This window comes from Takifugu flavidus, chromosome 10 (genome assembly GCF_003711565.1).
Source record: "Takifugu flavidus isolate HTHZ2018 chromosome 10, ASM371156v2, whole genome shotgun sequence".
Lineage (NCBI taxonomy): Eukaryota > Metazoa > Chordata > Actinopteri > Tetraodontiformes > Tetraodontidae > Takifugu > Takifugu flavidus.
Window position 1 is genome coordinate 1,273,491 of NC_079529.1, and position 16,324 is coordinate 1,289,814.

Below are 16,324 nucleotides of genomic sequence, written 5' to 3' on the forward strand. Positions count from 1 at the left end.
TGCTTCAGTCCTGTATTTAAAATCATGCTAAATTGGTTGACACAGCATATTTTAATAAGACGGGGGGAGGTGCTGTGTCGTGCTGCTGGTAAGTTAAATATGTGCCTTTTTCTGAATGTAAATTTTTGTGTAACCCAGTTTCAGATACATTATTATTGTAGCTTCAGCTGATTAATAAATGAGGTGTTTGATCCTGAAATCTTGTGTAGCATTAAGAGGAAACAGACACCAAGAATGAAGGTTGATTGGATGTTTGGACGGTGATACCATTGAAAGCAGCAGGTGGTTTAGGAGGGTTTAAAGTATTGAGAACGAGAGCAGTGTGTCACAAAATCTGTGGATTTTATATCATTTTGATCCTTTATTTTTCTTCCCTAAATCTAAAGCCACAACATCTAAGCTGTTTGTAGAAACTCCAACATGTGAAAAGCTAAGATGGATGATGGGAGTGAATATTTTATGAAGGAAAAGCATCCAGGAAAGTGACGAAGAAGGCAAACCGGAAGTTGGTGGATGCCCATGCAAGTGTGAAATGGAGATGATCTAAAACAACGTGTAGCTCTGTAGTCACCTGACGTGCTGTTACCATGGAAACCGAACCGCGTAAATCTGTTGTCAGCGTTATGCATGTTTCATGTGATCCGTTTCAGTTGAAGGATGGAAGTCGTGAATGTTTATGCCTGTAAATACATTTAAAGTTGTTTGACTTGTAATATGCAAACAAAAAAGGCAGTAAAATTTATGCAACTGGAGGGGTCAGAGTTTAAAAAAGTGTTTTAATATGCTAGAAGAATTAAAAATATAGTGCAATATTGTCAAAATGATGACAAAGGAATTAATGTGTCAACATAGGAAGTGAAATTATTTCAAATTTGAGGAACCGATTATATTAGTTATATTAAAAAAAATGTACTAGAGAATTTTCCAATGTCAGTTATTTGGTGTGCATTTAAAAATTGACTGTTAACTCAGAAAATCACATTGAGTGCAGACTTTTCTGAATACCAGTGGACACTGTTCACTTGAAACACCGAATTTTGATGTGAAATTAAAAAATATCTTTGAACAAATGTCTTTTAAAATGTTTTTTTTTTCTGTGCACTTTCAGCTGCTTTTGGCAAGATTTACATTCAGTGTTGTGGAAATCAAGCACAATTTGATGTTTAATGGTGTGAGGCAGCTTCAGTTTTCACACAACTACAGTAGGACACTGACAAAATTCATTTTTTAAACCTTATTTTAGCATTTCTCCTTTTGAAAGATCTAACCAAACGTAAATTTTTATGTACGACTGCTAATAGTAATGTGAGGTTTGACTGTGGTCAAGATTGATTTGTTCAACGTGCATGAAAAGTCACAATAGACAAGATTCGAATTAAATAAACTTTATATGAATAAGCGGAACACCACAAAGGTTAGGTTATAGATTTTTAAGCCATTCCAAGTTGGGTCCTTCGGGATCACACGGATGGGAAGGAACATCAGGCATGTTTCCATCATCCCGGACTGGGACTAGAAAAAAATCAGAAGCCTCAATATGTGACGAAACTGTGATTGAAGTGAATTAAAAATGCTGTAAATGCTTAAAATGCTTGCCTGGGTAGTTATATGGCACGGCTGAGTTGATCATTCCTGAGTATTTTGTTAAGGGGCTTACAAAGGGAAGTGTTAAGCCTGCAAACAGAAAATGATCATTAATACACTTGTCATGCAATTGACGGAGAAATCGATTTATGGCGTAAAGAATACTGACTTAGAAGCCCGATGCCACAGGCGGTCAGGATAACAGGTTCTTTATCCCAGGCATTTTTCAGAAACGCTCGGATACCTGCGAGAGAAAACAACAAGTCAAGCTAATGTTAGCCGCAGTTAGCAACAGCAAGGTCACGTTTTCTTGCCATTCTAAAGGAACATCATTCTTCCAGTATGAAATGAGATTCAGATAGCGTAATAAGATAAATTAAAAATAAGTATCGGTGTTATCTGAAGGCCCCCATTAGGCTTATTTGAACGGTAGATCTAGAAGAGGTGACGACACAGACACATACCCGCCATATTGCTTTGTGTAGTTTTAATTGAGCGCAGGTTTGTGGGAAATGTAGTAATGACCTACGTATAATTTCCGCGACGACTGCTACAAAAACATGAGCTGTGCGAGAAAGACGTCCGCTTCGTTTCATATTTTGTCTAAATATGTGTAGATAATGGACTTTGCTCTAAAATTGCATTGGTGATATTTCACACACAATACGGTGTTGGCAAACGTTCGAAGTCAAACTGTGGAAACGATAGACTAAGACGTAATAAGAGTACTATGACCTATTAAGTATTGGAGCCCGAAAGAAATCACCGTTTACAATCGTAAATGTAAGTATTGAATTAATTGTATGACAAAGATAGCTTAATACCAATGCGACTGTTGGTCACATTGTTTTAATTCACCCTTGTGAGGATTAGATAAAAACTATTGTCAAAGGTGACGCAAAATATGAAATCTACCCATGTTAAAATGAGATTTTTCTGTTTGGATTTGATTCGAATCTGTCCTGTGATCTATGACCAATTCTTTTGCAAACTCCTCTTCCCATCAGTGCAAAAATGTAAGCCTGCTAAGTCCTCACTATGCAGACTCATTCTTGTAAGTTACTGATGGGAAATGTAGACATTATGTTCCCTCTGCATGCATATACGGTGCGAGTGGGTGGTCTCTAAATGAGATCATCTCCTCTCTTCCAGATAATGGAGGACTTTTCTGGTCTGGCGTTGCCTCCTCTGTTTGGCGAACACATCTTGGAAGCAGAGCTTGAACCAGGCGGTGTGGAGTTGGGGCCAGGAGAGGTAACAGTGCTGATTATCCATCAATACGCAATCGCATCGCGCGCCAGTGAATCTACTCACCAAATAGATGTAATCTTGTATATTTTTCTGAAGGCAGTTTTCATTGCCATGCGTCACGATCACGCATTACGCATGTATGTCAGGAGCAATGACATTACTGTCATGTTAGTGGAGCTCTAACACTAAACACCAAACTACAAACACTAGTTGTTCTCTCCAGGTGGAGCTGGGCCCGGGAGGGAACGAGCTTCCAGACAGTGTGACCCCGGAGGACGAGGAGAGGAGGGCGCTTGACAAGAGGAAATACTTGGCTCTCAGCAGGAGATGTAAAGAAATTGAACAGGTGTGTGTTCGGGAACGTCAGTGGCTTTCGTGCTGACGTCATTCCACAGCTGCACAAGCACGCTTCTGACGAAAGCCCAGCAGTCAAGCCCTGGACCAACGTTGCTCCCTGCCCTCCTCCCCACCTCTTATCAATGCAAATGCATCTTTATTTTAGGTGAATCAGAAGATTCTTGGTCGGCTACATCAGGTCCAAAGAATTACCCGTCGTATGAAGAAGGAGAGACGGTGCAGTGTCTTCTTCTGCTTCTGCTTCACGTCCTCTGAGCTCCCACCTGTCTGGTGCCGTGTGTGAACATTCTGTTCATCTTCCAGGTTCCTCATGAAGACTTTAGATGCTCATGGGGACGACTACAGAAACGCCCAGCTCACCATCCTTTTAGAGGCAAGTTTAGAAGATAATGCCCATGTCAAAGCTGTCAGCTGTTGTTATTCCGACAGCAGTTGTGTGTTTTATATCCCCCGAATCATCTTACCTGATGAGCTGCAAAAAAATAACTTGCAGTCTTTATTGTTTTATTTATGTCCTTGAATCTTTAAGTGTAAAACTGGAGAGGAGATAATGACTCTTCCACACTCCACTTAAGTGTCTGACGAAACGTGAGGAAGAATCACAAATGCTGGATTCGTTACTTGTTGTATAGCAGTTATTTCAAATGATTTATATAAGTATGTGTACGGTTATGGTAGAAATTACACTGCCGTTAAAATAACGACTTGGCGGCTTTTGCAGGATGAGCACGGGGCTCAGCTGGAGCCTGCTGCCGGGGCGGACAGTGATCATTTCAACGGTGTCTCTGGGTCCGCATCATCCCCAGCTCTGCATCACCCTGCTGGGCCGAAGAAGAGGAGACACCGAATTCCACGACAAGAAAAGGATAAAGACCAACACGTAGGTGGAGGATCAGTGCTGCTGCCGTCCTCTCATGTAAATGTGCAGGTTTGCTTGGATCTGGTGGCACGCAGGCTTGTTTTAAATACAAACAGGTCTTCTAATTCGTCCTGCTGACGTGTCTGACAGCGCAGGAATCTTGATATTGTTTGATTTTTGCGTTGTGTTTTTCCAGACTGAACCAGACATTTCGCTGCTGGCAGAGACACAGTTTGGAGAAATGCCCAGCCCGACTTCTTTGTCTCACTGACGACCCCACTGACGTGCAGGAGGAGAGTGCTGTGCATGTCTGCTGCAACTACATGCTTTGCTTTGACCCCTATCGTATTTTGTACTTTCCCCCATCACTTGAGCGGCTTTTTTAGGTTTTTCAATCATGAGAAATGTGTGTATGTATGAATGTGTGTGTGTGTATACTGTCAGTGGTGACATGGTGTTTTCGTAATTATCTCAAGAATCCAGATCAGTAGAAGCAAATACATTACTCAGTAACTCAGGATTTTACATTTAACAATATTAAATCATGAAAAATTTCAGTTTTAGATGGTTTCCTTATTCATTATTTAAAATAACATGTGGATATCTGAATAAACAAGAATTTCTTTTGGGGAAAAAAAGTGTGATATTAAGGAAATAGAGTATGTTGCTTCAAAAATACGCTTTTTGAGAAAGTAAGTAATAGCGTGGACTACAGATTGGAGTCGGCGTCACGAGACCGGAAGTCGTCATTGACGTGCGTGAGTCTTGTCCAATCACATTACGTTGATTAGATTTAGGGCGGTGCGCAAATGCGGAGGTGGGATTTTAGCTACCGTCCATCTTCAGCTACATTACAGTGAGCGAGCTTGTCGAAAAGAAAATACAGTTTGGGAGTAAAGAAGACTTTTTGGAATTAGTCTTGGCTCTATTTGAAAAAAGACAAACGAAAGCCCATACCCTAGGTAAATGTCGTACAGACGTATAAATCTAAATGCTTGGGTTGACCCAGTTTCCCTTTTTCATAAATTTAGCTAGCTAAGCTCCTAGCTAGCATTTTATGCATTAGCTAGCAAGGTATTTAGCTGTATTAGCCTGCAGGATAGCGATTCTAATGATTATTATACAGTGAACCTTTTCCACAGTGTAGAAACACCAAATTACTATTACGGACCCTAAGATAATGATGCATGAATATGAGAAATATCCATCAACGTGCTCCGTGGTTCCTGCTTAGAAGCGAGCTAGTTAATCAGCGAACGAGTGGACAAGCTAAGAAACTGGCTAGTATTCATGATAGCTCAATAATGCTAGCAGACTCGTCGCTAATTTTAGCTGACAACCATGTCAGTTGTACTAGTAATGAAGAGATTATCCTCATACACAAAAGTATATTGATCGGAACGCCGCCACTTTATAGTTCTGCATGTGATCGCCATTAATATCCAAAGTAGTAACACTAGGCTATTCATATCCTATGTGGTAATATAGTCAGCGTTACCGTGTGTTCCACTCACGGATCCTTTGTACTGATTGCTCTGCTGTAGGTAATTGCTTTTTGCTCAAGCATTGTTGTGCATTTGTTGCTTCTTGTGTGCAGTTAACATTGTGACAGACGGAATGTGGACATTGTCGTAGTCAGAGCCATGGCTGACAAGAGAAAACTTCAAGGTAAGACTGATGCTGTGACTACCGGGAGACCTCCTCTCCAGCATGGCACAGAAACCACTGCAGATCCGTGGTGTCTGCAAGCCAGGACGCTGATATTGATCCTTGCTTTATATCACCACAGGGGAAATTGATAGATGCTTGAAAAAAGTAGCTGAAGGTGTAGAACAGTTTGAAGACATTTGGCAAAAGGTAATCTGGTTATGGCTTCTATTTAAAAGGAATTTGCTGCAGTAAAGTTTTGTATTATTTACCGCTTTTACCTACATTTTTTCCTCCATTTAGCTACACAATGCAGCCAACGCAAACCAGAAGGAAAAATACGAGGCTGACCTCAAGAAAGAGATTAAAAAACTACAAGTGAGAGATTTTAAAAAGCATGTGTTTGCATGGATTCCTTTCCTTTGCTCGCATCTTTGATTAAAGAACTCTGTGAAATGAACACACACAATAATAGTATTGTTTTTATCGTCTGTCTTCACAGCGATTGAGAGACCAGATAAAAACATGGTTGGCCTCAAACGAAATCAAAGACAAAAGGCAGCTAATTGAGAACCGCAAACTCATAGAGACGGTACGCTTGTGATTTTAGACTTGTTTTCGTGTCACAAGTGTCCTTCAACACAGTCCGCTGCATAACGATCTTGTGAATTTCTTTCCTCAGCAAATGGAGCGGTTCAAGGTTGTAGAGAGGGAAACAAAAACAAAAGCGTATTCAAAAGAAGGCTTGGGGCTCGCCCAGAAAGTCGATCCAGCTCAGAGGGAAAAGGAGGAAACGGGACAGTGGCTGACGGTAACGAACCCACAGTCGTTGATGCTCGTGCACCGGGGGGGGGGCAGGTGTGTCTTGATCTGCGCCGTCATGTATCACCAACGGTAACGACCCTTTTTATCCTTCCCAGAATACGATAGACACGCTAAACATGCAGGTGGATCAGTTTGAAAGTGAGGTGGAGTCTCTCTCGGTTCAGACGCGGAAAAAGAAGAGCGACAAAGAGGTCTGTTCTTTTGACTGGTTGTATTTGGCAGAGAAGTGAGAAGTCTGTGATAACCTCTAGATCCAAATTTGTCTCCGTCTCTTCTCTTGCAGAAGCAAGATCGTATCGAAGAGCTGAAGAGGCTGATCGAGCGGCACCGATTCCACATCCGAATGCTGGAGACCATTTTACGAATGCTGGACAACGACTCGATACCAGTAGACTCGATACAGAAGATCAAAGACGACGTTGAGTATTACATCGATTCCTCCCAGGACCCAGACTTCGAGGAGAACGAGTTCCTGTACGATGATTTAGATCTGGAAGACATCCGTAAGTTTGGGAACTGCTCAGTGGATCCTGGTGGGTTCAGACGTCTGATGTCAGGACGACTCTGTGTCCTCTGTCTTTCCTCCAGCTGCAGCGTTAGTGGCGACCTCTCCGTCAGGTCAGGGTAACGTGGAAGATGAGATGTTCCTCCACTCCAGCAGCACCCCCACTTCCACCACCTCCTCGTCGCCCATCCCTCCGTCCCCGGCCACGTGCACTGCGGTAAGCGCCCGGCGGCGTGGACGCGGCTCTGTCATTCACGTCATTGCTCTCCTAAAAGAACCTCTGATGCATTTTTCCACGTATTCCTTTCTTTGAGATTGCACTGAGCTCCACCCTCAACGAGACACAGTGTCGTTGTCGGTCGAGGCGTTTGCTGAATCAAAATTCCCAACTGGATTGTCATGTCAAGGTATCTCCTCCTATAGGAGAACTCAGAAGACGATAAGAAAAGGGGGCGATCGACAGACAGTGAAGTTAGTCAGGTGAGAGGCTCTCATCTGTGCTGTGCCAGTAGATTCCCAGTCTAGCGCAGCTCTCTTCACCCTTGGTCCTGGAGAATCACGGTGGCTGCAGGGTTTTCTCCCCTCAGGCACCGGAACCGAGCATGGCCAGTCTCTGTGGGACCACGGTGGGAGAATTGTGATGTAGTTTAGAGCATCTTCTGCATAAACGAGCCCCAGCAGCTCTCTGTTTTTGGTCCTCATGCACTTGATTACGCTGCGGCCCCCGGCAGGACACGCCTCCCTAAATCGCCTTTGTCTTGTCCTTTCCAGTCACCCGTGAAGAATGGCACGCCATCCTTGCTCTCCTCCTTCTCGTCCTCCACCACCTCGGGGTCCTCCTCGTCCTCCTCCCTCGTGTCCATGGCGAGCGTGGTGGGCGGCATGCCCGCGGTACCGACGAGCAGCAGCCTGATCGGGAGCTTCAGCAGCGCGGTGCAGCAGCATCAGCATCAACCTGCACAGCAGCAGCCTCCCAATCAACAGCAGCAGCAGCCGTCTCAGTCCAAACCTTCTGCCCAAGCAAACAACACCCCCAGCCCACCCAGCAACCCTCTCCTCGCCGCTTCAACTGCCCCCTCTCTCCCCACGCCCAGCACACCCATCTCATCAGCTTCCAACTCCCAGTCGCAGTCCACACCAGTCCCGACATCCAGTTTGGGACTGGGCCTGGGCTTGGGCTTGAGCAAAGTCGGCATGACGGGGACCAGCAGTTCCAACCAGATGGCTGGTTTGGGCCTGGGTGGACACCCCACTCCCCTAAACACAATGGCAGGGCTTATTTCAGGCTCCACGCCTGCCCCTTATGCTCAGGCAGCAGCGTCGGGAGGCTTGGGTCTGAACAGTAGCGCCCAGTCCAGCATTTCATCTGAAAGCAGCACTTCTATCCCCACATCTGGCTCCAGTGGAGCCACCACCAACGGGGCAGGGACGGGTTTGGGCTTGCTGGGAACCAGTCCGGCCCACAACTCTTTAAGCGGGAGCATTCTGGGCTTGGTTCCAGGGCAAAGCGCAGCCCCCTCTGCCACTCAGGTGCCGCCGAGTTCTGTCAACAGCACACCGGGGGTGGTCGGCCTGCTGGGCAGTAATGGTGGGGGTGTGGGTGTGGTTGGAGGCGTAGGGGTAAATGCTGTCCCTGCGAGACCGCCCAGCGGGCTCAAGCAAAACGGAAGCACAAGTATGTGGATCTGCATGTGTCTTGAATGTCTGGCTGTCTCCTTGTCGTGATGTTTTTGTCTCTCCCGCCTGGTGCAGGTTACAGTGCCGTCGTGGCGGAGAGCTCGACAGAATCGGCTCTGAGCACACCGACCCAGTCACAAGGCAGCCAGCCCTCATCTCTTAGTTCTTCTACCAGTCAGCCGTGAGTTCCCGTTCACTTCCTCCCATCATTGTTGAACAGCTTCCCAGTTTAACGGTCTCTGTCCCGCGGTAGGTTGGACAACGGGCCCAGTTTAATCAGCTCGATCACCCTGCCTCCGAGTTCTCCGTCCCCCTCGTTCTCAGACAGCACCCCGGGAGGAGGGAGTCTCCTCAACGGGCCACACTCCTACACTCAGGCCTCAGAGGGTCTCAAGGTAAACATGGAATCCAGCCGTCGTGACTTTAGCTTTGTTGTTGTTGATGATTGTCCAGCGCCAATAGTTGGAGTACCTTTCTTCTCATCTGTCAAACTATTTCCTGACGGGTCTCCTAACACGGTCTCTCCTCAGGCTCCTGAGCCTCTCAGTTCCCTGAAGGCCATGGCTGAGAGAGCAGCGCTGGGGTCCGGCCTGGACGGAGAGCTCGCCAACCTGCATCTAACAGACCGAGGTCGGGAGTGGCAGAAAGCTACGCTAACTCAATAACCACCTTTTCATCTTTTAACCATTTCCTGGTTCCTGCGTAGATATCTTCTCTGGACCGTCTGCGGCGCCGGGCACGCCCGCCGCCCCTCAGCCGTCCGTATCGGAGGTCAGCATCCCCCCCTCGCTGGGAGTGTGTCCACTGGGCCCCACGCCCCTCCCCAAGGACCAGCTCTACCAGCAGGTCATGCAGGAGTCGGCGTGGACACACATGCCCCACCCCTCTGACTCGGAGAGGATCAGGTGAGGAAGGCACCCGCAGCTTCTCCTGTGTGTGTGTGTGTGTGTGCACGTGTATGATAAACCTCTCTGCCCTCCAGGCAATACCTGATGAGGAACCCGTGCCCCACCCTGCCCTTCCATCATCAGGTACCACCGCACCACTCTGACTCCATAGAGTTCTACCAGAGACTGTCCACAGAAACACTGTTTTTCATCTTCTACTACCTGGAGGTGAGATTGGTGTCCAAGCTTCATCCTTTCCCTTTTACACCACTCAGTGTGTCAGTCTAATATGGGGGGGCTCTGCTTCAGTCATCCCCCAGTCTGGGATGCTTCAGCTTACTGGTGTGTGGTTCCTTCCTCCTTACAGGGCACCAAGGCTCAGTATCTGTCAGCCAAGGCGCTGAAGAAACAATCGTGGAGGTTCCACACCAAGTACATGATGTGGTTCCAGAGGCACGAGGAGCCCAAGACTATCACGGATGAGTTCGAACAGGTCCGGGCGCCCAGTTCACCATCTGTCTTGGCGTTAGAAGCTGAGCTCTTGAAATGATTGCTTTTGTGCTCTTCCTCCAGGGCACTTACATTTACTTTGACTATGAGAAATGGGGCCAGAGGAAGAAGGAGGGCTTTACCTTTGAGTACAGGTACCTGGAAGACAGAGACCTGCAGTGACGGACAGAAGGGTCGCGAAAGGACAGAGACAAAACGTGCTGCTGTTGACATTCCGAGACTGAACTTCAAACTGTGGATAGAGATCGTGATGTGTAGTAGAAACCCTCTCCGAAAATGGAGACCGGTGTCTGTATAGGCTGCATCTCGACGGGACGCCCTTGTTCCTCATGCAGCACTCTGCCGACGACTAAAAGGCCCCGTGGGCCCCATCGGACGCACAGTGCTGCATGAGCTGGGGGGGGCTCTCGTTAGGGATCTGCGTTCGTGCCTGTCTGTGTGCACACTGTATGTGGCATTAGGAAAGCCTACCCCATGCATGTTTCTCATGTTTTTGTTTTCTTTTTCCGTTTTCGACGAGCTCCTCTGTACCTCGAACCCGACATGAGCCTGGAAGCCTTCGACTTGACACAAAACCAACCTGGATCCGATTGTTGAGTAAACTGCCCTTCTTATATTACTGTAATTTGGTGGACTTGGGGAGAGTCTCGGTGTGTAGGACTGGCTTCTTTTAAGACCCTACAATGCCTGTTGAATATGGTCACTATTTGAGATAGTGAGCGTTTATCAATAGTTTTATTGATATTGTCGACTAAAACGCAGATCAAGTGACCGCAGGGCCTCTCCCTGTGACAGGGAAAGAGTCCTTATTGGACATGGATTAAATTGCTATGCAATTGAACTGGTCTCCGACTCCCTCTCTTTACAAATAATGTTTTTAAGTTAACTTGTCAAAGAAAAATGCATTATTATTATGACACATTCATGTTTGTGGCAAATTAAACTTGTAAAATAAAATATAAAAAAAAAAAAAAACCAAAAAAAAAAAAGACCCCATAGAGTTTGAGAGATCACTGCACTTGTTTGGTTCTCTTAGGAGCTCGAACCCGTTCCGGGTTCAGGCCGCGTCCGACCGCCGGGGCTTCGTTTTGTTCTGGTTAAGTTATTTCACGCTCAGTTTCGGTGTTTATGTCCTCGGCTGATGCGTGGACGCGCGAGCTGACCGGAAGTGTTTACATGTGGAGGGAAAACGGACAAATGCCGGCAGGATCGTTTCATTGCACAGTTTAAACGTCTCATCTGTAGATATTGGACACGGAGGGCAGCAGATCTCAGTTTGTGTCCAGCACGAGTCACATGAACACGGATCTACCGCAGCTCGTGGGCAGGAGGCGGCTTTAGGACGTGGAAAAGATGACTTGCCTTTTATAGATTCTATTTTTGGGGGGAGGGGGGGGGCTTTAGGAAAGGGGAGGGCAGGTAAATTAAAAATTTTCAAGGCTTTCTAGTTTTTGTTTTTCCTCATCACCCTTCTGCATGGGAGACAGAAAATGAGATTATAACGGGATTGTAAAATTTCAATAAATACTTTTGAGACATTCCGAGTGGCCTGTTGTGACGATCCCTTATTCCAACGACTCAGATCGGCCCGGAGCCGTTTTAATTCGGAACATTCAGGGAGACGCCTGGTGCACCCAGAGGCTGAATTCTACACCTGCGAAATGAGAGTCCCCGCTGGAATTTGGACATTTTAATAAAACGGCAAATAAAAAAAAAAAAAAAAAAAAGACAAGAAAATTCTGCAGCTACGTCATTTCTACAGTGTTGATGCGCGCGTCCACGAGGAGGAGAAGGAGGAGAAGGATCACATCTTTGACTCTTTCTTGACCTTGAGGAACTCGGCCATGTTAGAAAAGTATTTCTGGTTGGCTTCTGCCACCTTCTTCTCTGCAGCCTGTGGGTTCACGATCTCCAGCCCCTACAGATGAACATGGTTATCAACAACAATCCTCAGGGGACTAAAGACCAAAGCAAACCCTCTCTTACCTGTAGAGGAGTGAAAGCCACGCTGGAGCTGGTTCCCGAGGAGCGGTCTCTGACCGTGGACTTGCCTCCATACGTCATGCTCTGCTTCTGCAGCGTTCGCTGGCGAGTCAAACACGACAAACCGGGGTCACGAAATACTGAGGATAACGGACGTCCGGAGGGAAAGGGGGGAGGCTTTACCTGCAGGGATTTGGAGATCCGGGCCTTGGTGGCGTCGTTGACCTGAGCCTGCCTGACGCGCCCGCTGCCGCTCTTCCCCAGCTGCCCCAGACTGAAGCCCAGATCCTCCTGGTAGGCGTCGTCTTCAATCTGCAGCAGAAAATCCACCCGTCAGTACCGCTCGTGCAAAACCTCGGCTCAGCCTTCGTGATCCAGCACCGACCTCTGCAAAAGTCATTCTGTTGGCATGTTTCCGGATCTCCGTCAGCCCGAGACGCTCCTTCATCTTTCGGTACCTGCGGGGACAGAGACCAGGCCCGTTACGCTCTTCTGCTGTTAAAACAAAGCGGGCCCTGGGCGTCACCAGACCTTCGTCCACCTCTCTTCTTCCTCTGTCCGTCCAGCGGGGCTGGCAGAGGCTTGACCTGCTTGACCGGAGGAGGTTCCTGCCACTTATCGAATTTCCTCTCGATTTCCTCTTTTAGGTCATAACCAACCTGTAAACAAGCTCAAGTCCGTCACTGGTGTTTGTTTACGTCTGAATGAGATCAAGAAGAGTTCACGGCTCATCTCCACACTCACCTTTCCAACAGAACTCTCGTGGAAACTGTCCACCCGGCTGGCCAGCGTACACTTCGCAGCCACCAGACGCGCCGCCTTTCGCCTGAGGTCCTAAAAACGAGAGGAGAGCAGTTTCAGGCACGGTTCTCGGCCCTGCTACAGAATCACCGCCTGTTGTTTTGCGGACCGGGGGCAGCGACTGCACGACATCGCAGTGGTAGATGAAGCCCGTGTGGGGCAGCAGGGTGGTGCTGCTGAAGCCAGACAGGGTTCTTCGCTGAGCTCCCAGCAGCATCAGGTTACAGGCGGGCATCTTTGACAGATTGGTCAGGCCACCAGCGATACCTGCAGACCAAATCAGGTCAGGAGGGAGCGCGTTGAAGGTTTCAGCTGTTGAAAACCTAATTTCTCACCCATTAATTTGGCTGCTGTTGATGCTCCGACAATGATCGACAGATTTGGGGCGATGAACGACATCCTGGACTCGACGTACTCATAGATCCTGTGTTTGGACTGGTTCAGCTCCAGAGCCATGTCGCACGCTTCCACAAGTTGTTTCAGTTCCTCCTCACTCAAGAGTGACCTGAAATCATCAAAATACAGACGTTCTGCACTTTAAGGTGCTTTTATATGAAAACCTTCCCCTCCGTTGGTAACAACGAAACAATCTCCCGCCTGTTTAGAACTTTTAAGATTCACTCCGTCGTCCTTGGAACCGTTTCGGGTACCCAGTTCTTAATGTTTGCATCACTTAACGAGGAATGATTTTACTAATAGGAATGCCAATTTGAGAAATAAATGAGCCTCTGCTGAGCTTTGACAGCCGGAGCTACCAGCGATACAGGTGCTTTTTGGTTGGCTGAATGCACACACAAGGCCCGCCATTTTAAACGCCGCTAACGACGCTTGAGATTCGCTAAAAAGCTTCACTCCAGACATCAGGAGAGCTCCCCCTGATGGTGAATACAACTAATTAGTCCTGTATCCAAACTAAAATGCAGATATTTAGATTTAAAAGGGAGAGGGAAGTGTTGGCTCACCCTTGTGTGGTTGAAGCTGTGACGCTGACCACCATAATAGTGGCGTTTGTGAGGATCTGCTGCAGCGTCTCATTGTTCTTGCATTTCTCTAGATTATTTCCCAGTTCCTGAGCAGAAATCATGAACGGAGCACAAATGCAGGTCAAACCACAATAATTGAATCTGATTTAAAAGCAAAATAAACAACACCTGATCTCACCTTGACTGTCCGGATATAATCGAGGGAATCTGGGACCAAGGATTCCAGCTCTGGGAACCTCTTGGAGTATTTGTCTCTTGTAAATTTATGAATAATATCTGAAACAGACACCGGCCTTTGAGAGATCGTTCATACTGGGAGCAGAAATGTTTGAGAAAAGGCCTTTGAAACTTACTGAGCTCATTGTCGATCTCTACTGTGAGATTATTGGCTGCTACGATCAGTCTGTATTCAGGGTCAGCCTCAACGGGGCCACAGACTAGAAGAAAACAAAACGGTTTAGTCACGTTTCTCCTTGACCCTCTCGAAAATTAAATTAATAACAGAATAGGTCGTATAAAGTTCCCACTCACCATCTGAGTTTTTACGCTGCTTTCCAACATAATCTGAAATTTTGTCCATAATATCTGAAAACTAATGTCAAAACCAAAAAGAATAAACGTAGATGCATTGATTATGACCCCAGCACGTTCTCTCAGACTTGGACTCACCTGTTTGCTATTCCGGAGCTTAGCGATGGAGGTTACGCTCTCAGCCTTACTGTAGTCCACCTCCATCTCCTCTGGGATGTCCTCCAGCCTGTCTGGCCTTCCCTGTGTCGCCTCCCCATCGCTGTCAATGTCCTCTCCCTCTGGATATAACCCATCGTCTCCCTCGTCCCCGGCCTCCTCCAAGTCTGCAAGGAGCTCATCTGCCAGCGACATCTAAAATGAGAAGACGCCTTTAGCAGAAAGAAATCCAAACTCGATTTTAGTGGTTCTGACAGACAAATTAACGTTTTGTTGGCTTGATGTGATTACAATCAATATCTAAACCAAGGAAAACTGAGATTCTGCTTGCAACAGAAATGGAATCTGCTGCTCTCTTCTCCAGCTCTCCTCTAAGTTTCAAAGTCTTAAGAATAATCGGGCTGTGACGAGGATAATCGAGTTGATAAGTGAATCCGACTACCTGTCTCCCTCCTTGCTCAGCACAGCACCTTGTTATATATGCCAAAAAGTATTAGCTTGTTCACTCGATTTCATGGTACAAGCTTCAGTCATTACGAATAAAAGGAGGAAAAATAGTAATGATGCATGTAATCGCGTAAATAATATGTTTGCTGTGGGTGTTTGTTAGCTAAACTAGCTAGCGTCATTAGACCATGGGTGAAATTACAGGAGGTAAATACCAGAAATCACACGAACTTACCTTTACGATTTATGTTAACTCAGTCAAAACAGAAATTTAATTAATTCCGTTTTCAGCGCACTTCACAAGAATTATGAACGATGTTTCCTCTTAATTCTGCAGCAAAGTTTTCTTTATGAGTTAAACGAAAACGTTTGTCGCAGGCTAAATACGTCAGAAATTCTTCTTCTTTTCTCGTGTGACGTCTGCGACTATGGCGCATTACTGCCCCCCTCAGGTTGTAGAGCATATTACCTATTCTGCATCCTGGAGGTGCAGGAAGGACAAACACGCTGTAGCTTCGCAGCTCTGGACAAAAGATTCCCGTTTTGGTGGCAGAATGTCTCCCTAATATCGTACCTTGAAGATAAAGATACACGTTGTTATATTTATTTAGGTCTCATTTCAAGGTTTAGGTTGTGTGTATTTCAAAACAAATCAGTTTGGTTCCTCCTGCTGTAGTTTATCATAACTGACGACAGGAATTTCAAACAAGATTCAGAGGTGTTTTGTATATTGTTTTGATGAATACATCTGAAATCACCTACAAGCTATTAATGAATGCGCCTATATTCCATTGATTAAATTCAGCACTTTTTAGCTGGAATAAATTTGAAGAAAAGAATACCCTCTCCTCAAAAACAACGCAGATAAAAATATTTAATGAGTGTGGGGACAACTCTGTGAGGAGGACAGAGAAGAGAATAGACACAAATCAAGCAAATACATTAATTACAATAAGCTGTCAACATAAGATATGATCAGGTCGGTGGCGTCAGAGGTTAGGTCGGGTGCGGTCAACCATACCAGATGGATATAGAGAGAGATGTTGCAACACTAAGCATTGGTTGCATTACATATGGCACTTTTTATTTTTACTTACTTTTAATTAAAATTAAAATACACACAGTAAAATTCATAAAAGCAGAATGCACAGCTCCCACTAAGCTGTGTCAAAATATTCTGTACGTTTTATAAGGGGATTCGAACTATGGTGTTAAATATTTTAAACATTTTCTTCAGTCATGCGTTCGAGATCTGCTCGTTCAAAGTCGGAGTTTTGACTCTTTAAGGACGGAAAATAAGATGGATGATCGTTTTATTAGC

General features: G+C 46.0%; 4 protein-coding genes across 9 annotated transcripts; 2 read left to right on the forward strand and 2 right to left on the reverse strand.

The window, feature by feature from the left end:
- Positions 1-1,369: 1,369 nt before the first annotated feature.
- On the reverse strand, positions 1,370-2,114 carry ndufa3 (NADH:ubiquinone oxidoreductase subunit A3). The gene is made up of 4 exons (XM_057046204.1): positions 2,049-2,114; positions 1,754-1,828; positions 1,597-1,674; positions 1,370-1,512 (listed from the first exon to the last, which is right to left on the reverse strand). Exons 1-4 carry the CDS (start codon positions 2,053-2,055, stop codon positions 1,421-1,423), a joined length of 252 nt encoding a protein of 83 aa, XP_056902184.1. The 5' UTR covers positions 2,056-2,114; the 3' UTR covers positions 1,370-1,420.
- A 1-nt stretch (position 2,115) lies between these two features.
- On the forward strand, positions 2,116-4,614 carry tfpt (TCF3 (E2A) fusion partner). Of its 2 annotated transcripts, none has more exons than XM_057046177.1 (7): positions 2,116-2,367; positions 2,737-2,838; positions 3,059-3,181; positions 3,338-3,408; positions 3,496-3,565; positions 3,914-4,108; positions 4,248-4,614. In XM_057046177.1, the coding sequence occupies exons 2-7, from the start codon at positions 2,740-2,742 to the stop codon at positions 4,320-4,322; spliced, it is 633 nt and encodes a 210-aa protein (XP_056902157.1). In that variant the 5' UTR covers positions 2,116-2,367; positions 2,737-2,739; the 3' UTR covers positions 4,323-4,614. The 2 variants fall into 2 exon arrangements, with proteins under 2 accessions (XP_056902157.1, XP_056902158.1); XM_057046178.1 differs by having other exon boundaries at positions 3,914-4,072.
- Positions 4,615-4,866: 252 nt separating this feature from the next.
- Positions 4,867-10,943, forward strand: cnot3a (CCR4-NOT transcription complex, subunit 3a). Of its 4 annotated transcripts, XM_057045878.1 has the most exons (18): positions 4,868-5,013; positions 5,649-5,719; positions 5,841-5,908; positions 6,002-6,076; positions 6,201-6,290; positions 6,381-6,509; positions 6,619-6,714; positions 6,807-7,026; positions 7,112-7,245; positions 7,452-7,508; positions 7,800-8,703; positions 8,781-8,886; positions 8,959-9,100; positions 9,236-9,335; positions 9,412-9,610; positions 9,688-9,820; positions 9,960-10,085; positions 10,166-10,943. In XM_057045878.1, the coding sequence occupies exons 2-18, from the start codon at positions 5,695-5,697 to the stop codon at positions 10,262-10,264; spliced, it is 2,703 nt and encodes a 900-aa protein (XP_056901858.1). In that variant the 5' UTR covers positions 4,868-5,013; positions 5,649-5,694; the 3' UTR covers positions 10,265-10,943. The 4 variants fall into 4 exon arrangements, with proteins under 4 accessions (XP_056901856.1, XP_056901857.1, XP_056901858.1 ...); XM_057045876.1 differs by having other exon boundaries at positions 4,867-5,013; positions 8,959-9,335; XM_057045879.1 differs by lacking the exon at positions 7,452-7,508.
- An 834-nt stretch (positions 10,944-11,777) lies between these two features.
- On the reverse strand, positions 11,778-15,410 carry prpf31 (PRP31 pre-mRNA processing factor 31 homolog (yeast)). Of its 2 annotated transcripts, none has more exons than XM_057046015.1 (14): positions 15,239-15,410; positions 14,539-14,751; positions 14,401-14,461; positions 14,223-14,306; positions 14,048-14,145; positions 13,849-13,955; positions 13,222-13,391; positions 12,996-13,153; positions 12,830-12,919; positions 12,617-12,744; positions 12,471-12,543; positions 12,269-12,397; positions 12,089-12,187; positions 11,778-12,020 (listed from the first exon to the last, which is right to left on the reverse strand). In XM_057046015.1, the coding sequence occupies exons 2-14, from the start codon at positions 14,749-14,751 to the stop codon at positions 11,907-11,909; spliced, it is 1,524 nt and encodes a 507-aa protein (XP_056901995.1). In that variant the 5' UTR covers positions 15,239-15,410; the 3' UTR covers positions 11,778-11,906. The 2 variants fall into 2 exon arrangements, with proteins under 2 accessions (XP_056901995.1, XP_056901996.1); XM_057046016.1 differs by having other exon boundaries at positions 14,539-14,768; positions 15,239-15,395.
- Positions 15,411-16,324: the final 914 nt, after the last annotated feature.